Source organism: Pholcus phalangioides, unplaced genomic scaffold (genome assembly GCF_987345545.1).
Source record: "Pholcus phalangioides strain wild (caught in Gottingen) unplaced genomic scaffold, Ppha-v1.0 ptg000024l_1, whole genome shotgun sequence".
NCBI classification, from domain to species: domain Eukaryota; kingdom Metazoa; phylum Arthropoda; class Arachnida; order Araneae; family Pholcidae; genus Pholcus; species Pholcus phalangioides.
Genome location: NW_028301616.1, coordinates 16,273,340 through 16,296,499, shown reverse-complemented (window position 1 = coordinate 16,296,499; position 23,160 = coordinate 16,273,340). Strand labels below are relative to the sequence as shown.

The 23,160-nt window shown below is 35.8% G+C and overlaps 1 protein-coding gene across 1 annotated transcript; it reads left to right on the top strand.

Annotated features, from left to right (window-relative positions):
• The first annotated feature begins 971 nt into the window (after positions 1–971).
• LOC149068852 (syntaxin-12-like) lies at positions 972–20,717 on the top strand. Its single transcript, XM_089250685.1, has 11 exons — positions 972–1,116; positions 5,057–5,131; positions 6,575–6,643; positions 6,760–6,829; positions 8,518–8,617; positions 10,002–10,142; positions 10,343–10,398; positions 10,956–11,061; positions 14,351–14,423; positions 18,252–18,334; positions 19,950–20,717. The coding sequence occupies exons 2-11, from the start codon at positions 5,074–5,076 to the stop codon at positions 20,040–20,042; spliced, it is 849 nt and encodes a 282-aa protein (XP_089106811.1). The 5' UTR covers positions 972–1,116; positions 5,057–5,073; the 3' UTR covers positions 20,043–20,717.
• The last annotated feature ends 2,443 nt before the right edge of the window (positions 20,718–23,160 follow it).

Sequence of the window (23,160 nt, the reverse complement as noted above, 5' to 3'; positions counted from 1 at the left end):
AGAAATGGTGGAAAGGGGGCCATGGACAAAAAAAGGTTGAGAACCACTGATCCAATGGACTGCAAAACAACTAAAACAACGTTTCATTCTCCAATGGAGAGATGTCGCCACAAGTACAATTTTTGTCAAATCCTAACAATATTACTGCTGCAATCTGGCAACGCTGTGAAGCGGTGCTTTTGCTCGTTAATTTAACTGAGGCTTTCCTTTTTTAAGTAGTTTATTTATTTATTTATTTTTTTCCAACTCGCCATTTATTTTTTTTCTTCAGAAATTCTACAATTGAGCAGTGGACCGCACCCCTCCGTCCCTTTAAAAAAAAAGCCGTGGACCCCCCCCCCCTGGTGGTCCAGGAACCCTTAATTGGGAAACGCTGATCTATCGGATATAATCTTGGAGGAGGGCAAAAAAGTTTTTCCCTGAGGAAATAATCAACTAACGCTATATTATTTTGTTTGAACTTGGCACGTTCTTTTTTTGAAAATCAAATCGGAACATGTACTGCCATCTATCCACTTAACGAATAAATAGAATAAAAAATAATGTTCTGGTAGCTTTCGCTATAGAAAAAGCGAGAGTGCCAAATTTCGATTTCGGTACTGTATGGGGCCATTCAAGTATTACAGCATCGATGGGCGTAGCGCGATTATGTAACATGTTTCTGCCGACGCGAAATGATCCAGTTCGGTTCACGCGTCGCGTAAAACCTATTCCCATAGCAGTGATGGTAACCTATTCCAGCGAAATTTCCCTTTTGACTAAATTTTTCCCAAGCATTCAGAGAAGTATGCTGCCATCTAGTGGGGAAAATACGTACAGAGTTTGGATTCATCATCAACAGATGGCAGCAAATGTTAGACTGCTGTTGAACTAAGTTTTCCTTAGCAACCCCCCCCCCCCCACCTCTTCCCAAGAAAAGACTAAATATGACGTCATTCAGAAACTCGCTGCGCCTCCTCCTCCTCCTCCTCGAGTGCATTCCTCCTTCTTGAGCTGGAACTCAAATGACAATACGTTTTCGTAATGAAATGAAATCGTATATGCGCTGCGGATGTTTAAAATAATTCTGAATTTCTCTCATTAAATTCAATTTTACATGTTCAAGTAGGCGAAAAGGTACATCTTAATTTAGGAATTTCGAATATTTCATTATTTAATGAATGTTTTATTCGTCACGGTATGTTTACTCCACGAGAGGCGTTTTCCCCCTCCCGATTGATTAATAATGCAATTAAAATTCATTAAATTCCAACCTAAGCTCATTTTATTTAACTGTTCTCGAAAATACATGTTGTATTTACGTATTTATATATGTTACCTTTACCTATTTATTGATCACAAATTTATTGTTGAAGAAATTTTTTTGTTTTGAAATTTAATGAGTTCATTTTTGTTTCACGATTCCGAGAATTCCCACGTGCGATTTGCGTTGTTAATGTGTATTGTAATATGCATTACCTTTTCAGTAATTTTCTTATATATTTAGCGTTTGAGATACATTATACAGTATGGCAGTGTTTCTCGGCCTTCGTTGTTGTGGAGGCCCCCCTGTGGTGAAAACGGATTAACCGCCTCCCTCTTAAAATCGATTTTATTATCATGATTTACATTCCATTATAATTGGAGTAATGAATTGAAGTTTCACAGCACTGAATGTCATTTATGCATTGAAAGTACAGTAGAACCTACATTATCTGGCCTAATGGTGTGGAAGGTGAGCACGGATATTTGAAAAACACTCTACTGCCGAGATTGAAAAAAGTGATTTAAAATAACCGAATTGGGGAGAAAAAAATCATTTATGTATTTTAATTGTTTAAAATAACTATATCCACTGTGTATATATATATATATATACCTCTTTTGTGTGAAAAAGTCTAATAAAAAAATTGTTTATTGAATAATGTACTACTAATATACTGGGTTTCGTTGATGACAGTAGACCCTCGATTATCCAGGATAATGTTGGGGAAGGTGATCACGAATATCTCTCTCGACAGAAAAACACTGTTTCCTATCAGCCATTCTATGCAGTTATAAATACGAATGGCACAAAGAATAGTGCTTTTACAGCCAATGAATGAATGTAGTCATGTGGCCACATCCAAAGTTACACCATTCTTGTGCCTTATCTTTCAGTTGCAAGGAGGAAAAAAAACACATTTTGACTAACTTGCCAGCATTTCCTGTAATTTGAGTGTCAGTTGTACCCAGGATGATGTCCGTGTGAATATGGGGAATACTGTTTCAATGCATTGATATAGGAGTGTAGCTCTGAGAATGAGAAAAAGAACAGTTCTGTAAAGGAAATGAAGAAATCCAGTCCTACAAAATGGACATGTTTGTTTTCATCCCAAAGTTTCAGAAAATCTTGCATAACCAATGAAAAAAAAAACATGGATAGAGAAGTGCTGAACACCCGAAATATATTGAAATTTTTATAGCCTGGCTAGTCTGCACATGGATAATCAAGGTTCTGCTGTACTACAGTGGAATCTCTTTATAGCAGACAGCATGGGACCAAAAGTTTATCCACAAACAGGGAATGTCCATCAAAAGAAGAACTTTTTTTTTTTTTCTTTGGTGACAAAAACGTCTGATAGCATAACGAGAAGTAGTTAAGAGCCAAACAGTAATACTTTTGGACCTCTTGTCAAAAAAAGTATTGGAAACACATTGCCGAAAAGGGATATACTATGGCTGTTAAAATGAAGAAATGATTAAAAAAAATGGACAAAAACAATAACATTCCTAGACTAAATAAGGGTTCAAGATTAAAAATAACATCCTGGACAGAGGCGGATTAAACATGGATGCACCAGGCCCAGAGAAATGTAATTTTTCTAATACATTTTTTATTCTAGTTTGAAAAGGGGCCCGACAGTTCCTTCTGCACCTGAGGCTTCAACTGACCTTTTTCCACGTGGTGCTGGACCAAATATAGAATTTTAAATAATACAACTGTCTCTTCCGATATACAAATAAATGTTCTCTGGAATATATATAAATAAAAACCTGGACGCTCTTTTAAATAACACAACGGTTGAGGGCAAAAAAAGCTCTGAGTTTAGTCAAGAATGGTCTCGGGTTCAATAAAAACATGATTGCACAATTAAAATAAAAACAATTTGTGTGCAAAAAATTAATATTTTAAAAATAGAAATGCAAAACATACAACTTATGTTAAAAAATGAGATATTCTGGCAATGAAATCTGGATGTGATATACTGGAAAAATAGTATATACAATAGAACACATAAACCGGAGAAAAAGTAAGATCCGAAATGCTAATGGACTCTATTCAGATACAACACTCAATACAAAAGCCTACTAATACTAATGATCTTTTTGAGGGAGGTGTAACGCTCAGAGGATAACCAACAGAAAAAAATAAATAAAAATGGCAACCTATAAGCCTAAGGAAAGTATAGTAATAGCAGACAGAAAAAAACTCACAAGGAAATGGCAGACCATCTCTGATCAAGAAGAAAAGCACCAACAGACTAGAAAGGAAATCGCCAAAGAAAAAATTATGGTTGCACCGTTATGGGGGTTGCACTATATTATATGAAAATTAACTATCTCATGAACTGCAAGTTGAAAAACACTTTGGTGGGCCTATCGATGTTTTATTGACCACTTCACTTGTTTATTTCATCTTTCGGCGGCTGGGAAACTTGGTGTCATGGATCATATTGGCACAGGGAAATAATTTGACCTTCAAGAAAGCCAGCCAGATAAAAAAAAAAATCAGTTTTTTACTTGAGAGAGAATTTTGAAATCCTATCATTAGGGCTGGACAAATCCTGGGGTTCTGGGTCACCATGATGACTGGAAAATTGGTATCGGTGCCTTAAATTTTCGAAATGTGGTTACTAAATTAAGGTTAAAGCCATGTTTGCGTATGCAATATTGTGGTAGCATTGGGAGTTCTAGCACCGCTTGACTACTTTTTTCACCCTCGTAAGGAAAGAAATGGAAAGCTGGAATTGGTGGAAATTCTTAAAGCAGGTTTTACACCAGCTTTTTTCATTTCCTACGTTAACAGGGCTTAAGGCTGACACACAAAATTTTCTGATTTCATTATGCTAAGTCTTTTATTATGCAAAAAATTCTGTTGTGTTTAATCAGAACATTGTATCTGCAAAAAATGGCTTTTTGATCTAGAAGTAAGTCTTGCTAATTATAACTAATTAGAAGTGAGACAAATACATGTGTACGGCTAAACAACATGCTGATGTATGATATCTTCATTTGTATTTGTGTGTATGCTTTATTTTGGTTTTTTAAATGACAATGAAAATGCTTATATCTCAAAAATGTGATTTTGGAATAACCATGTACTGACCAAACATCACAGAATTAAAAAAAATATTAAAGGCTCGATTACATTGGGCCAGTTTACTAGCTATTTTCCAGCGAGTAAAGTAGCTGGCAAGAGTGAACCAGTTTCAGCTACCACATCGAATTTCAGTTATACAGGACTAATAAAACCACTTGCTAGATGAGCAAGAAACATTTTTTTGTCTGTCTCTTCTGTTGCGAGCCAAAGTAAGAGGGGGAACAAAAGTTGCCACAACCATATTGCATCCGGAAGGTAGCAAGAAAAGTATCCCACCCTTCATCTTTACTCACAGCGGAGCGAGATTAGAGTTTACTTGATAACGTTATTACACAAAACGACTTTAGTAGCAGTGAATAAAACTGCAAGGGAGTAGCTAGTTAGCTCGCCTAATGTAATTGAGCCTTTAGGACTGTTTTTCCTGAGCAAAATACCATGCTTGGCTCCTAAGAAATTGAGCTGGTGCCTGAGTATTTATTCGATTTGTCGAGCCCTTCCTATCATTATAAACACCAATGTAAAATTTAGTTTGGGTATCTCGTGATAAACCCTACCCAGAGTGTTCAGTGACCTGGGTTCCTGTAGAATTTGAATACAGTGGGTTTTTCTTACATAAAATCTGTGAATTTGAATCATTTTTGTTTTTTAAAATTTACTTTAGCATAATAAATATATTTTATATGATTTAAATTAATTTTTTTTTCGTCCCATCAGTTGTAAAAATTGTCAAGATGTCGTATTCAAATGGATACCAATATGCGTCTTATTCGAATGATTCCACAGCATCAGGTATGCATGAAGAAACCTTTTTATGATATTGTTGATGCTCAAAATAAAATTTTTGATTATGTACCTTCCATACCGCTTATAACGTTTCCATTTAGAATGTTTTCCTCCTTAGCGTGACACATCTACAGACACTCACCGTGTCGTATCAGACACTTCAAACATTCTTAAACATAAAACCAATGAACATATTCATATGTATTGCATCATCAACGGCATTTTTATGTTAAAGAATGTGTGCCATGTCTGACACAACACGGTGAGTGTCTGTAGATGTGAATCCACCCTTATTTTTGTGGTTTCCAACTCTTGATCATACTCAAGATTTTCCATTGAAAGCGTTTTCCTGCTCACAACATTTTTTCATGGCGGTCTTTTTGCAGCTCATAAGCCAAATTCACTATATCTGTTCCTGAATATTCTCTCGCACGTGGAAAAAAAAATTGTTTTTCTTGCTTTGCCTCATTCATCACGAATAACTAGTTACATTCAGAAAAATTGAAAAAAATGAGTAAATGTTGAGGAAAATGAACTCGCAATGGCTGTCTTTTGTCCTGAAAACTTCTCTTCCAACTGGGAGGTATGTCATTTTCTACTGTCACATATTTTAGATATGAAATGTCTTGGACTCTGTAGCTTTGGTCAAGGATAAGTTATCCTTAGGTACCAAAAGATATTAAGAGGTATAGCAAGTCTGATACCTAGTTCGTACTTGTCCAAAACTTTCCTGATGGTGGGGTACAACAGAAACGGCAACATGGCCGCAGAAACTATTGCTACCGCAGGGAGCCCTGCACCAAGGGGGTTAGTGCACCAACCTCTGTGAGTATGAAAAATGCTGCCATTTGGAAACCAGACAATTTGCCCTTGTGTGTAGAAAATGACTGTGGTGTGACAAAAATTATCAATGAAATGTTATTTAAAGGATTGGCATGTACCAAAATTTTGATAACGGACACACACAGTGCCATCAATTTGTGCAGGTTAGAAAATAAGTTTGGCCACAACAGATTTAAATCACCAAATACACTGGTGCTTCACAATTCAACATTGTATTGTTGCCAAACTATATGTTGAATAGTGAAACCGTTGAATTTCAGGATAATACAGTGAAACTCTGATTAATCTCCATTTATTTTGCAGAATTTTGTTGCTATAAGTAGTTCAGAATTAAATTGAGTCACAGTTTAACATACGTAATCCCTAGATATAAAAAATTTGTTCACTCCAAATTTCTGGGGTTAAAGGAAATCGGTACAGCATCAGCGAGGATCAGGGCTATTACAGGATTCAACATCATTTTCAATATAAGCTACCCTGTGATGTTTCAAGCATTTCTAGTCCAGAGAAATTTGAGCACACTGAATAATGAGTCACCACTGTATCATTTGTAAACCTTAGGAGAAAATTTCAAATTTCTAAGAAGTGTAATTTTCAATTTTTCAGCTGGGTCAGGGGAATTCAGCCGCCTCTCACAAGTGATTGGTACCAATGTGCAGAAAGTGTATCAAAATGGTAAGTTTGATTTCATTTCTTCTCAGCGTATCAGTTGTCCATGTCATTTCAACTCGATGATTTTTATTTCCAAGCTCTGATCAACGGCCTGATCTTTTTTTTTTATGTATACCTAGTGCTTTCTATGCAAAAGCTGGTCAGCCAGTTGAGCACGCCGCAAGACTGTGAGAGTCTGCGATCGCAGTTGTGAGTATTATCTCATTGAGTTTTTATATTTATAAAAAAAAAATTGTGCTGAATGTGAAACACCAATAAAATGTGATTAGAATTACAAAAATTTATTCTGAAAATTGGCTGAAAATATTTTCTTGCACACACTTGTCGTTTTTCTTGTAAGATTTATATTTAATTGTTTATCATATTAAAATGCATTATTTCATGTTATTGTTTCTTGTTAATTTTATGTTCATGAATTTGAATATCACTGCCATGCCCAGTTCATTGTGAATTAAATATTTTTTGACGAATCAAAAATGAAGTCAGAATCTGAACCTGTACAAAATTTTAAAATTTTTCTTCCTTCAATTTTTTCTATTACGTTAGGCTTGTAATGCTAATTTTGCCAACAAAAAAATTGATTTGATTTGTTTTATAACTTGAATTGGCCATTTTCTTTTGCTTTATTTGGTTTTTCAACTTTTATTTCTCACTTAAGTTATTAAACTTTTAAGCATCGATTTATTTGCTTATGTTAATTATAAAAATTAATTTCAATGTTTTCAGCAAACGTGAAATTAGTTGAACAAGTACTAATATTTTATTTTTATTATAATTATGAATGATGCATGCTCACAAATAATTTGAATTTGGAATATAAAGGCATTCAAAGCTAATAGACATTAATAGTTAGTCCTTCAATCAGAGCCTGTTTCTTGCAAGGCCACCAAAATTAGCTGAATTTTGTAGTATATGCATGTGTACCCCCCCCCCCACACCTTTTCTTCAAAAAAACCCAAAAATTCATATTTGGCCAGGGCCTGAACTTATGAGAAACTGGTCCTGCCTGTCCCTCCCCCAATCGGTCAACTTCTAAACGGATGATTAACTCTGCGCCTGGATATTAAACTAATTTTTATTACTCAGAATACTGTGATACCTTGAGTTACAAGCATGTCAACTTATAAGTGATCCAAATAAGATGTATAAAATAATCACTAAAACTGGTTCAAATGTCAAATATTTTATTCAAAAGCTTAAAACATACAAATAAAGCCTATTGTATACATAGTTACAACTCGTTACAACAAAATTTACTGCAACTGAATTATATATCTTTCATGGTAAACGTCTGTAAGAGGAAATTGGCTGTAAATCATCACTAGATGATCCACTGGGGCTGTGATCAGTCATTGGATGATTGTACTTTAAATGAGATCTCTTGCTTTGAGTAATGTAGTTTGATATGAGTGACTTTTAGGAAGCAGATTAAACTTGCAATTCACTGCATTTCAAAGTTTAAATTCAAAATACAATGACAATAGTAGTAAAAAAAATCAGTTTTACATCCAAACTTGATGACAGCCTCCTTTGTTATCGCTATTTTATTTCATTTTTATTTGCGACTTGGTTGGACCAAATTCTTGCACATTCTTAGGACACTTAGTATTGTGTCTAGATTAAAATCTTAATTCTTTGATTGGCGGCTAAAACTATTTTAAGTTTACCGTATCACAGATATTATCGACTAAAAGGAATTTTCTTTCTGAGCGATATGTTGAGTAAAAAGCGTGATTGTATTCTTAAAATAGTTTTGGTAAGAATAAATGTATATGTTTAAAAGAAAATTTTTTTTTGCACCAAATTTATAGTTAAACTTGTCTTTTCAAAAATCTATCTGCTGATTACTATTAATATTATTTGGTTGTCCCTTGTAGGCATCAAGTTCAACATTACACCAGTCAGTTAGTGAAGGACACTAATAATCATCTGAAGGAATTATCCAAAATTCCAAATCCTCAGAATGCTTCTGATCAGGTAAATAGTAATACAGTGAAACCTCGTTTCAACGATACTCTGTATAATGATAAATTAATATATCGAGTATCGTTATATATCCCTCTACAACAATATTTTTTCTTCAAGTCTTGTTTGGTAAAGCCTATACTATAATGTCAAAATTGCTGTCTCAATATAATGGTAATCATTCTACAAAAATATTTTTCTTGGTGTGCAGAGTATTGTTATCCCGAGGTTTTACTGCACATCTGTGCATTTGCTAGATCAAACTTTTGATCGCTATTTCTTGAAAGGCTTTAATATTAACGTTACTTTCTTTATTTTAGAAAAGGTCATTGTCCCTAAAGCAGAATATTTTGCATTGTTTTGCAATGAGCCCTCTGCTTACTGGAAATGTTCTGCAGTAAAAAACTCCCATAATAGTGATAAAAATTGTTTTTTCGGGTTCGAAGACCGTCGTCCGTTTGAGTTTGTTCTCAACGTTTCCCCAACACTAGTGGTTGGCATCATCAGGAGAATTGATAAACTGGATCAAAGTCAAGTTTCAAGTCGGCGGTGGCAGAGCATGCGCTTTACGACAACCACAGTGTACAGTTCAGCAAAACACAGGTAATAGCTAATGTTGACCACTTCTTCCCACGAATCTACAGAGAGGCTATTGAAATATACAAGCACAAAAACAGCTATAATAGAAGAGAAGAAACTTTGAAATTGAGCAGATCCTGGACACCAGCTCTCAGAAGAACAAGAACCTTCCCCTTCAAGGTCCAGCAACAGAATGATGACAACAGCCAATCAGATAACTCCACATCTCTCAGCCAATCAGGTTCTACCAGCATAACAACTGTTTACAATACGCTGCCAGCCATAGAATCAACTGACCAATCGCAAAACAATAGTGTAGTTCAAGCCACTTATGTGCATAAATACAACCTGAGACTCCGGAAAACTTGACTTTGATCCAGTTTATCAATTCTCCTGATGATGCCAACCACTAGTGTTGGGGAAACGTTGAGAACAAACTCAAACGGACGACGGTCTTCGAACCCGAAAAAACAATTTTTATCAAATGATGGCCACGAAAACCTTATCAACTATTCCCATAATAGTGTTTTCTACATTTTTCTTAAAATTCTTCCAGATTGTTCTGTGACGTACATAGCAGATTTCTGCATATTGTGCTTAGGGAGTCATTGCCAACTACTAATAAGAAAGGTCTTTACTTATTATGGAAAATGTCTGCTCAAAAAGTTGATAAATTACTTGTCTACCTTACAAAAAGTATTTAATTTATCTGGTGTATGCACCTATTATGATATGGAATATGCAAAGGGGAAAAAAACATGCATTTATTTGCTATGTAAAGATGGAATATATTTTCATCATTTTTTTTTCTATCTAGCGCCAGAGGAAGATTCTAAAAGAGAGGTTGACCAATCAGTTTTCAGATGCTCTCAGGAGTTTCCAGGAAGCTCAGAGGACTGCTGCAACGAAGGAGAAAGAAAGTGTCATGAGAGCAAGGGCCAACTCCGGTTATGGTAGTGTAAGTAATTTTTTAAAAATGTGTGATGAAATTTGCTTGTAGTCCGGCGAAGTTGAAAGGATGATGTTAAGAAAATTTGTAAAAAGATTAGTGGCAATCGCCCAAATTTTTTTCTCTGACTGCTTAGCCACTCAAACAATCCAGATTTGTTGACTATTTACGAATTTGTTCAAGTTATATTCATTCCCAATTTTTTTTAGGGTCCATTTTCCAGTGATGATTCAAATAAGACCTCCAATTTGATTGAACTTACAAGGTGAGTTTTATGTAGGATGAAACGTTTTTGTATATACAGTTGGATACTTGCTTATAATAAATACATATATTATACGAATATTCACATATCACATTTTTTCAACCCTGTGTTCCTATGAATTTTGTATAGTTTATCTGTGCTATATTATATTGCCTATTACAAACACAGATTTTAGCTAATAACAAATTTTCAACTAATTTTCTACACACAACTTTTGTACTGATGTTTAAACGACTCTTTCTAAACAGAGCTCTTTTAAAAAGAATTTTTAATGTTCTAGTGACCAGGCTATTGGTAAAAGAAAAAAGGCATTACTTTTTTGCATGATTATTGGCAAAAATGATTTTAATGTAAAGTATTTAATGGCCACAACCATGTCAAGGGAGAAAAAATAATTCTGACAAATGAGTCATTTCTGTCCTCCATATAATATAATTATTTTCGTGGCAAAAATGATTGTTTATTAATGCAGTTATATATTGGATTTTTTTTAATTACTATCATGTTACATCTAATCTGAATCTTGGGTATTACTTCCCCCCCCCCCTCAAAATCAGCCCAGTTGAAATGCAGCAAAAGCAGATGATGGCTTCACTACAGATGGAAGAAGAAGTAAACATGGAACTGTTAAGAGAAAGAGAGGATGCTGTAAGAAAACTTGAGGTAACTGCTTCATTTACTATTCTTTTAACTTCCTTCCACTTGGATCCACAAAAGAAATCAAAATCTTTTCAATTTTTATTATCTTGTTAAATCTGACTGAAAAAAAAAATCTGTTTCTCGACTAGTTTTTTGATTTTTTTCCAGTTTTTCGTACATTTTTATATATAGAAAACTACACTGAAATATTTTTGTGAGCTCAATATTCTTTGCTTGATATCTTTGAAAGTTTCTTGTATTAATGAGTTGAGATTCAGAGAAAAGATTGCAGAGAAATCTGTTGTATGTTACAGTATTTCATTTAAATTTATACTGTATTCGTTTGATCATTTTATTGAGCTATATAGTAATTGAAAAATAACTTGTGCATCCCCTTATTTTCCACCATCGATGGCTTTATTTCATTTAATGTCAAAATTCTGTAAGGTTTGGATTGACCGAGGTAGGTCTGGTCAACATTAATTCAGATAATTTGGGTCCTACTGTACTTATATAGATTACTACAATTCATGCATTTGTCGCTTTTACTTCTAATAAGGAAAAGATGGATAGGAGCATTTTTTGAACAAAAATAAAAAATAACTGTGATATCATAAATTTAATACTGCCACACATAATTTGCATTACACAACTTTTCACAATAATTTGTTAGAAATTCCTCAGATGAATGTTTACAAGGTTTTATGCACAGTTTATACTATTAGTGATGAAATCAATTTCTGTTAAGTTATAAGTAAGACTGAATCAATTAAAAATTTTAACTGGTTAATCAAAAATATTTAATCAAATTTTAATCAAATGTTTTAATGGAATTTTCAAATGCTATTTCTGTATAACAAACTTATTAGGTAACTTTTTTTGTTATTAATTGATGCTACAAAAATATATTTCTCACCCACCTATTCTCTAGATGCAAACAACTATTAGAATATTAAGAGATGGTATTTTTTCGGCCCGAAATATACTGAGAAATAGAATTTTCTGGATATTATGCCGAAACAAATATTTGGAAGGAAAAGTGATTTGCCTCCTCTGGGAATCGAACCCAAGTCCTTTGTATATGGGCAAGTGTGCTAACCGATACACTAGAGACACTTTTCAATTCCTTATAACATGCATTATTAGTGCGAAGCAGGACCGTCATTTCAACTTTTTCTGAGGGGGGGGGGGCAAAGAACATGTACTCAATGTATTTATATATATATACCATTTTTAGTGTATTTTCAAAAGCCGGGGGGGGGGGCAATGGCTCCCCTGACCCCCCCCCCCCCCAAATGACGGGCCTAGCGTGAAGCACTGAGTGGAGGCATCACAGCCTCCCTTAACTACAGCAATTTTCACCCCAGGTGGTGTTTTGTATTAAGAGATAGCATTTTTTCATGCTACTAATGTAATATAATAATTATAAGGAATGGAAAAGTGTCTCTGGCGTATTGGTTAGCGCACTTGCCAGTATCATGGATGGAGATACGGGGGAGGGGGGCATGTGGGAGGGCATTGCCCCCCAGCTTCGAAGGTAGAGTCCACTGATCTAATCTATATGTATAAAATTGATTGTCTGTCTGTCTGTGTGTCTGTATGTTCTCTATACAAATCTACAATTTTAGATCGATCGTCGCCAAATTTTGCATATATACCAAATGGGACCCGACTTGAACGATAGGCTACTTTAAAATTCCGTCAGCCCAGGGCGAATGCTCCAAATGGGCAAAATATGCCTTTACAACGGTTTGTCACTTCTTTAATCCTGTTAGTATATGTATAATAGTTTATGCCTTTATAATGGTTTGCCACATTTTCAATATACTCTCAGTAATGAGGCTTTTTGAATAAACGTCATAATCATCATCATCATCATCGCTTTGAGAGTCAGAAAAAGGGTGATCCTCATAGAAATCAGTGCTAAAATTAATGCGGAAATTAGTGGGATTTTCCACCCTATCAATAATTTTAAAAATTGTATTGAATTCTCGATTTTTGAAATATTCAGTTCGCTTAGAGAGATACGAAGCCCAGGAGATTAAATATGAAGTAATTAGCCAAACCTATACTTTTGAGTTGGATATTCGAGCAATATCATTGATTTCATTTATATCTTCTCAAGTATGAAAATTAATGTCTCCATTTTGTCTCTTTTGATATTTATTTGCATAAATTCATGTGGGTTAGGATATTTTAAAATTAGTTATGAGCCCGTGAAAAGTGCATCGAAAAAATTCCACAGCTTTAACTAAGGATTTTTGGAAGCTGGAACAGACAGATGGATAACTTGAAGTTCAGGGGGGGGGGGGGGTCGAAATACCTAGCGCTCCTTAAAAAAAGAAAAAATATATATTCATTTCTACGTTTCTGCGTAAATCTATATTTGTTTATTTCATGAATCGCGCAGGTCGCCATATTGGTTAACTTGGACACGGTTTGTATGTCCCTCAAGAAAAAGAGAGGGAGATATCACGTGATCCAAAAAAGCCTCATTGAGGAAAACCCGGGCAGCGCCGGGTATTATAGCTAGTGTATATATAAATTGACATCTTGCTTCCCCAGCAATAATGACCGTGTCCCCCCCAGACTTCCAAGTCTATCTCCTCCTATGCAAGGGGACCTGGAGGAGACAAATCACTTTTCCTTCCAAATATTTGTTTCAGCATAACGTCCAGAAAATTCAATTTCTCAGTATAACTATTAGAATAGATTAAGAAATTAAGGCTGCACTCTTTATGATCTTTTTTTTAAATCATTCATTTCTCACATTAGTTACTACTTTCGATTTCCGTACTGTTACTTTTCTCCCTATAAGATGCTCCCAAATAGTACTGAAGTTGGGGGAATGTTTTCGATTACGAAAATTGCTGTTCATAGTGGGGACAACAAGTATTAAGTCTTCTCTTCTGAAACTTCCATCAAATCTAATTTGAAACTGAAATCATCAGTTTTCGTTGACATAACTTGTATTTCTCCCATGTTGAAAAATTTGATCAAAATATTGATTCAAATATTTCTAAATATGGTTACTTATCTGAATTTATACCTAGGAGTGTAATTTTTATAAGATATCTATATAGTCAGTGTTTTAATAATTGTCAGTGTTAATTTATTTTGATTTGTTTCATCAAACAAATCGAAATAAATTATGAACTTTTAAAAAATTGTAATAAAATTTTAATCAGATTGATCGAGTCAATTAAAATTTGTAACTGTGATTAACAATTGATCTGTTAATCAACTGGATTAATCAGACCATTCCTAATTATAAGTAGCATAGATGTAAATACTCATTTTTCTGTTAATTTAGGCTGATATCGTTGGTGTTAATGAAATTTTCAAGGATCTCGCAACTCTTGTTCATGAACAAGGAGAAGTCATTGGTAAGCAAAACCATCATTAATCAATCCAAGCACTTACACAATACTACCTGATTTCACTGAAACCACTTCGGTGTGATGTGTGTTTTTGTATTATTCATCTTGTCTGAGGTGAAATATAACCTTATGTGTTACGATATAAATGTGAAGCCTTTATAATGGCGGGTTATGCCAAAAGCATGAAGAGTATTGTAGTTCTCCCTTTGGCAACATGTTAAGTGGAATGTCTCCCGTAAATAAAGTGTGATGACGAAGGACGTGCGTTTCCTTGCGTGATTAGTGTATTTCACTTACACGATGTATCCAGTCCACCCACCCCGTTGTTTCGCAACACGTTATCAGCACGAAGGCTCCTGGATAGACGTTTCATCGGTAAGTGGGAAGTAGATAAGTTAAATCTAATTTCACAAAGGATCGAAAAAAAATTCTACACGCGCGGAACTAAGCCTAACAGAGATGGAGGAATTGAAGATTCCAAAGCTCAATAGGGACAATTACAACGCGTGGAGTATACGAACGCGCGCCGCACTGGTGCAGAAAGACTGCTGGGATGCCATAGAACCCGGATACGGACCAGAACTGAGAGAGGACGAGAGGAAAACCAATGAAAGGGCCCTCACGTTTCTGTTTTTAGTGGTCGAAGACGACTTTTTAGACGATATCGCGGACTGTGCGAGAGCGAGGGACGCTTGGGCATCCTTGAGGGACATTCACACGAAGTTCGGATTATTACACGCACTGCAGCTTCTTAGAGACTTTTTTAATGTGTCGATGAGGCCTGACGAATGCGTAAGTGCATACTTGGGAAGATTGATGGACTTACATCGAAAGGTAGCGTCCTGTGGATATGGTTTCACCGACAGGGAAGTCGCTCTTGTGATGTTAATGGGTCTACCCAAAGAGTACGAAGGTCTGATACTGAACTTAGAGCGTGATGAGAACGAACTGTCCACAAAAATGGTAAAATCGCGTCTGATTGTGGAAGAGAAGAAGTTACTGCGTGACCATACGCAAACGAATCGCGTAGCTGTGGGCGATAGAGCTCTTAAAACTGATGATACAGGAAAAACTCGCGTGCAATCAGGGAGGTACTCCAGAAATAAGGAGAGAAGAATTCGGTGTTTTTCCTGTGGTGTTTGGGGACACATAGCCAGAAACTGCCCGTCGAAGAACACGTCCCATCGGGCCGATAAGGTTTCGCAGAACGCGAATCGGACACTGACTGCCAACGCTGGTAACAAGAAGCCTAGCTGTGATTGGTATCTAGACAGTGGTGCAACGGAGCACATGTGTTCACAAAAATATAAGTTTCTCAACTTGACAACTGTGAAGTCCGAAGTGGAAATAGCTAATTCCGAAAAAATGAAAGTGGTTGGAAAAGGTGACGTTGTTTTGAAGCCTGTTAAATCCTGTGGTAAAGAAACATTCTATCTAGCCGACGTTCGGTACGTACCAGAGCTCGACGGTAACCTCCTTTCAGTGGGAAGAATCGAGGAGATGGGAATGACTGTTTCATTTCAAGGAGGCAAGGCCATCGTCAAGGACCCTAATGAAAGAAATAGAGTAATCCTTACTGCATATAGAAGTGGGAGACTTTATAAGGTTGAAGAAGCGAGGACTTATAAAGCGCATATCTCAAGGCATGAGGATCTTATCCACCGACGCTTAGGACATTTTCATTTGAATGCAGTGAAGAAGCTCATGAAGCAGGATGACACTGTCATTAGTTGTGCAGAAGCAATGGAAGATGGAAATATTTGCTCTACTTGTGTCCTTGGAAAGATGAGAAAAATTCCTTTCCCTAAAGGAGAGACCAAACGTGCATCGAGGCCACTTCAGCTCATTCATAGTGATGTCACAGGACCTATCCTGCCTACATCTAAAGGAGGGTCAAGGTATATTGTCACTTTTGTTGACAACTACTCAAGGTATGCAGTAGTGAAGCCTATGAAATCCAAATGTCAAGTCCTCGAGAAATTTATTGAGTTCAAAAAGACTGTTGAAAATTTCCATGGAGTTAAAATCGCTACTCTACGAAGCGACAATGGAGGGGAATATATCAGTCGTGAATTTGACGATTTTTTGAACAAGAATGGAATATCGAGGCAGCTCACGGTCCCTAGAACTCCAGAGCAGAATGGGGTAGCCGAGAAAATGAATCACACCCTGTTCGACATGACCAGATGTCTTCTTCTAGACTCGAAGGTTCCAGACAACTTGTGGGCAGATGCCGTCGTTACCGCCAGTTATTTGCGGAATAAATGCCCATCTGAAGCTATCCAGGGAGATATACCCGAAGAACTTTGGACCAAAAGACCTGTCAAAACTAGTCATCTTAAAATTTTTGGTTGCAAAGCGTATGCGCACATGAATAAAACGCAAGTAAAGGGAAAGTTAGGAAAGCGCTCACAAGAATGCGTTTTCATTGGATACCCTGAAGGAGGCAAGGGATACAAGTTGTGGAACGTAGACGAAGACATATTTTTCCCCAGTAAGAATGTGAGGTTTGATGAGACTGTTTTTCCATTCAGGAGGAGTCAAACAGATTGTCAGTTGAAAGGAAGTGAATTAATAGTCAATCTAAATGACCAAGAGGTACAAGTGACACCTCCTGGAGCCTCTCTAAGGGATGCATTGCCCGACTTGAAGCATGCAGAGCAAATGGTTGGAAAGTCGAAACAGCCTACAACCACTGCGAATCAACCACCAGATGTTAGAAGAAGCAAGAGACAAAGAAGACGTACAAGTTTTTATGGGAATCCAGTGTCATACAAAGCTGTCAATGAAGCGCAGTTTAATGCTGATATTCGGATCGAGGATCCCGCCACCGTCGAAGAAGCGATGGAATCATCTGATGCAGAAATGTGGAGAGCAGCTATAAAAGAAGAAGCAGAACAAGTGACTCTTGAGGAAGCTGGCAAAGTGAGTGACGCTGTCGTTGAAGAGAAACCGATAACCAGGAAACGTGGTCGGGCAGCTAGATCGGCTAAGAAGACGACTGATAACGACGATAACTCTAGTCGGAAAAGGCGCGAGAGACCCGCTAATGCAGCTGCCAAGGAAAGCGACCAAGACGACGACTCCGACAAGGATGGTACCGCCGACGTGAAAGCCAGTCCGAAAAATCGCGAGCGCAAGGCGACGATGACAAAAGCTAAAGATGACGAGCAAGAAGGTTCCGAACACGAGGAGGAGGACAGTGATGACGACACCGGTTCGGATTCAGATTACGAATCAAAGTTACTGAAGCGAAAGGCCGTAGGCCGGCAGACAAAAGAGGACGAAGAAATGGTATTGGAGAGAAAGAAGAGGATGAAGTTTTGCCGTCCAAGAAACACGGTGATGGTCACCAAGGTAAGAAATCGAAGAACTATGAATCCGACGTCGATAACGGTGCCGAAGAGGACGAGAAGGAAGAGAATGAGCCAAAGACCCGCAAGTCCAGCAGCAGCAGCAAACCAGCTGCTGGCAAGGAGGATGAAGCGCATCAACGTTATTTTTCCTTTCGTCATGCTTTGGCAAGGAGGAGTGTTACGATATAAATGTGAAGCCTTTATAATGGCGGGTTATGCCAAAAGCATGAAGAGTATTGTAGTTCTCCCTTTGGCAACATGTTAAGTGGAATGTCTCCCGTAAATAAAGTGTGATGACGAAGGACGTGCGTTTCCTTGCGTGATTAGTGTATTTCACTTACACGATGTATCCAGTCCACCCACCCCGTTGTTTCGCAACATTATGAACGTCTGTTTTTCCTCTTTTTATGAATTTATCATTATTTTGCAGAAATTTCCAAGCTTTCCATGCATATTCTTTTATTGCTTTTATTAACAGATAGCATTGAAGCGTGCGTTGAACAAACTCAAATTCAAGTATCTGAAGGGACTCAGCAGTTACAGAAAGCTTCCGAATACAAAGTGAGCTGTTTTTCCATAGATCTATTTTATTCCATCCATTTTCTTAAATTTACATTATGTAAATTTTTATAGATCATCTTTGGAAGATGTAGTTTTCATCAGATTCTAATGCAATATCAGTTTAAACCAGTGGTTGTCAAATTGTGAGACATGGCAATTTCAAAACTTTTTGAATTTATGCAATGAGCTTAAATGAGACTGTTAGATACAATATTAAAATGCAAGATATACAGAACAAGTGGAGAGCAACAGCATGTTATATATATATAGCCATCTGGGGGCTTGTCATCCATGAACTATTAGCTGATCGTGTCAGAGTGTCCATTTCATGGTCCCGTTTGGCGTATATACGCTCCAATGAAGAAAAATCTCTATCTTCTCTGTAGCGTAGTGGTGAGAGCACTCGTCCAGCAAATGAGGGACCCGGGTTCGACTCCTGGTAAAAGCAGAGATGAGTTTTTTCCTTCCTTGAAAAATAAGTATTCTCTCAAATCAAATTCTCTCAAAAAATAAGTATCTTCACAACATCCAGTTTTCTGTATATCTTGCATTAACAAGTGGAGAGTGACATCATGTCATAAATATTAAAATGTATGGCCTCGCCAGCAAATATAACAATTGCCTAGACACACAAACAATTTTAGCTATAACATTATTATTAATATGAACTCTTTAAGAGAATAATAAGTAGTGAGAATGAGTGATGGTAGTGCCATGAGTGCATCCATATGAGGTATATTTATATATTCGGACTAACCCAATTACAGGTGTTATTCCGTCACAGAAATATATCATTTTATCCCAATTTGCATGTACTCTTGAATGTGAACATTAAAACTATAATCTAGTTTGGCAACAATCAAAATAAATCGGCTTAAAACAGAACCGGAAAAAGGTAGACGTTCATATTTTCTCATAGAATTAAACTTTTAACTTAAAACTAATAATGAATAAATGTGAATGAACCAGACCTTTGCACCGGGGTTTACGAATATTTTACAAGCCCGCATTGAAAAACCACTAAAAACGTCATTAGTGGGAAAATTCTACAAGGGGTTCCTTAGCCGAGGTATACTGTATCAGCGCCCGCGTGGCATGGTGGTAAGTAGCTCATCTACCATCGTGAAAGTTTCCGCCAATCCTCAGATTCAAAGCAGGGGGGAGAATATAGATAAGATATTTTCTGTAATGAGCATGAGGCAACCACCACCTCCATTTCCAACTCAAATTGTTAAAGGCAGCAAATTGAAGTATAGCTACATGGCCAGAGTTGGCGTGTGAGATGAAGTAGGTACACTGGTATTACTGATATGAATAATTATGAAACAGAGGAATGTTTAAGGAAGCAAACTTCCTGGTTATTACACTGAGGTGAAAGGAAAGTCTACTGGTGGCTGCCTGGAATGGAACCTTTATCCTATTGTCCTGACTAGTGAACTTTTAAGAGGACCAGGGTGGAGACTAGTAGAATTTCCTTTCTGAGTTCACCTCGGCATATTCTCCAGAAAGTCTCGATCTATTGTGGGTTGAGAAAAAATCACCTTGCTCTAGAGAGTTTTTTTTTCTAAATCAAATATATATTTAAAAAACAATTATTATATTCATATATTTTCAGGTGGCTGCTCGTCGCAAGACTTGTTTTCTACTCATAGTATTCCTCGTTGTGGCTCTTGTTATTGGCTTGATCATATGGCTTTCGACTCGCTAGAATATTAATATATATATATACACACACGTGCTGATGTCATATCCTTTGAATGATTGTATAAAGGAATTAAGTGGCTAGTGGTATTATTTTATTAAAGAGAAGAAAAAAAAACATTTTATTCGCTAGCTAAATGTAGTTTATGTATTTAACGATGATTTACGTATATTTGGTAGGGCTGTATATTTCGATCATTTTCTTTTTTTTACGAGCTAGCGTTCATTTGGTTTTTTTCCCCAGAGTGCAAATTTTTATCTGTTATGCTCTTTCATTTGCTATCGAAAAGCCAAAAAAAAAGATCTTGTTTGCTGATTATAATTGGTGTATAATAAGCATTCGAACATTATTATCTGTGTAAATTGGTGTATAATGCTGAAAACTGCTGTACAAGTGAAGGGTGTAAAAATGTAAAGTCGAGAAAGGTTTATCCTTGCTAAAAATCTGCACCGTATGATAATATTGACACACTCTGTATATAAGGATTCAGAATATTTGATTTTTTTTTTCTTTTATCCTCTGTATTTTTCTCCCCCTCTCTATGAAAATTTTATTGCTTGTAATTTTTGCATTCGAAGATCTCATATAAACCCTCCCTGACCAGTTATGTGTATTTTCCTTTGAAAATTAGTTGGGAAAAATAATTTTTTCAGTTATACTAATAAAAGCAAAATCTTATCATTTTTTGGTGTGAAATTTCATTAAATTGTGATTAATTTTTAATTAAAATGTGTTAAAAGCATTACTTGTGTCAAGAAATATAGGGACTATATACAGCAGAACCCTGCTAATTCGAACTAACAAGGGACTGGGATATATTTGGATTACACTGCGATTCATTTTTCAAACATGAATTTTTTTTAATCATTTAATAAGTGGGTAGGGACAGCTTAACCCAAAAGTGCACAGGTTGGGTCTGTGAAACCTGTGCAGATGTATTTTTCTCATTTACCAACAGATGGCAGAATCTTGAGATTCTCACCGATTTCCTATTCAAACTCGTTTATCTACTATGCCAACTTTGGATGGTGTCATTATTTTTATTTCGAGGAACTATATATATATTGAAAGATATATCTGGGTCTGAGACCTAACCCATGCAGTCAAGCAACCTTTTTTCCAATGTTAATTGAATGGAAGTTGAAGAGAAAAAGGGGAGAAGTCTTCCTATCATTCTAGTAGATTTCTCCCTCAGTGGTATGGTAACCTTGTTAGAGATGGGCTTCATATCTCTTGGCAATTTTTTTACATTTCATAGAATTAATATGTTAAGTTGGAACCGGAACTGGCATCCCACTCTAGGGCAGTTGAGAAAGAGCATTGGACAGGTAATGTAAAGCTTAATAGTTCGCTTCTAAGTTATAATGTCTAATTTTTTTTTCTCTCTCTTTCATCTTCGTTTGCTTTCATTGTATATTATCAGATTTTAATATCAGTTCTTTTGTGTTCTTTAAGACGTGTCCTATTGGACTGCTAGTCGGAGGGGTTTAGGCAGTCTTCCCCAACCTATAACGTATCGAGACGGTGTGATGCTACCATAGGGAATAGCCACATACTGATTATCTTCACATTGATTTACACAGGAAACAAATGGCAAAATAAAAAAATAATTATAATAAAATCAATTGTTAATAATAAATATAATACAATGAATAAATTATTACAAAATAAAGGCCAAATTGCATCACACTCATAACAGACCAGGGTACTCCAATTTAAATCAGCTTGATTTTAATTATGAAATTTAAATTTTGTTTTTCCTTTACATAACTTCAGTGATATTGAAGTAAAAGTAACCTGGTATGATATGCATGTTATTGATATGTGGTAAAGTTCATGATTAAAAAAAGTATAGAAGATCTTTGGCATTGAACTTAATCCCTAGATCCAGTGCAGAAAGAAAGCTATCTATTTCTAGATTTTGGGCATGGAAAAAAATTGCAGAAAAATATAGGGAGTTAAACTTAGCACTTAGCTAAACTGCACTAAGTATTTTTGATGCATTACAATATGGCACTAGGTTTCCCCTGATTAAAAAAGTGAAATTGTTTTTTTTGTGTAAAGCCTTGAATTTTTTCTATACCCTGTTTTCCAATTCAAAATAATAGATGTTGTACCATCATAAATATTGTTGGGCTTTAAACTTTTTTACTATTTTGTATTAAATTTCGAGTTTTCTCAGCAACACTCCTTAAATCTGTGAAAAAATACAAATTATTAAGCAACATTGTGCAAGTTAGAAACACCATAATAAATGCATCCATCAATTATGCAAGAAACAATCTTGTCAGTAGAATGTTTTTTATTTAGTTGATGCTGAATGGCCCTTTGGTTGTACATGCAGTGAGTTGAGAAACCTGCAACGTGTGTGTGTTACTGTGTCCAATATGCATTCACTTCAATAAAGGAAGGGGGGCTCATGAATAAAAGCACTTTTCTCTACAAGAAAAATTTTAATCCATGAAGTTAATTTGGGCTCAACAACCTTTCATGTTACATAAATGCAGATTTTTTTGTGTTCATATTTTTTGTTTGTTTAGTTTATTCATAATTGCTGAATTTTTTTTTTTTTAATTTGAGCAATTAGATGTAAAAAAGGGAAGTAGGGATATGCAAATATGCATTCTCTTAATGAATGACAAGATTTATTATAATAAGCAGTATGTTAATTAAAATCAAAATCTGATATTTTTTTTTAGATTGTTTTTTTCATTCCCTGAAACAGACATTAGTTTTTTGGTAGCTGTTTGCTTTAGTGCTGATTATAAGCAAAACATTTCATTAAATTGCCAATCATGTCAAGATTACAAAGACCACCTCCCCAATGTCTAGTTAATTGATATGGTTATTTTCAAAATTACCGCAAATATGAGATAAGAATGTTTATATTTTCATATAAGGTTTATTTCCAACACACATTAAAAAAAGTTCATTTTATTGTTTTAGCATTGAGTTTCTGCGTTAGTTTGATGTTATTAGTTATCCAGAACTTTTTGTTAATTTTAAATTCACTATAAAATGGTACAACAATGGTTAATTACATTCATTTTATGTTCATAATGTGTTGCTGAAATAATTTAATATTGAATGTATCAAAAAAATATAAGTGTCTTTTGAGATGACG

Excerpts from the sequence above, each read along its gene's own strand:
- LOC149068852 (XM_089250685.1), top strand. The coding sequence starts at position 5,074 with ATGTCGTATTCAAATGGATACCAATATGCGTCTTATTCGAATGATTCC. Across the intron at positions 6,830-8,517 it reads GAGAGTCTGCGATCGCAGTT|GCATCAAGTTCAACATTACA; the intron begins GTGAGTATTATC and ends TGTCCCTTGTAG. Across the intron at positions 11,062-14,350 it reads ATGCTGTAAGAAAACTTGAG|GCTGATATCGTTGGTGTTAA; the intron begins GTAACTGCTTCA and ends CTGTTAATTTAG.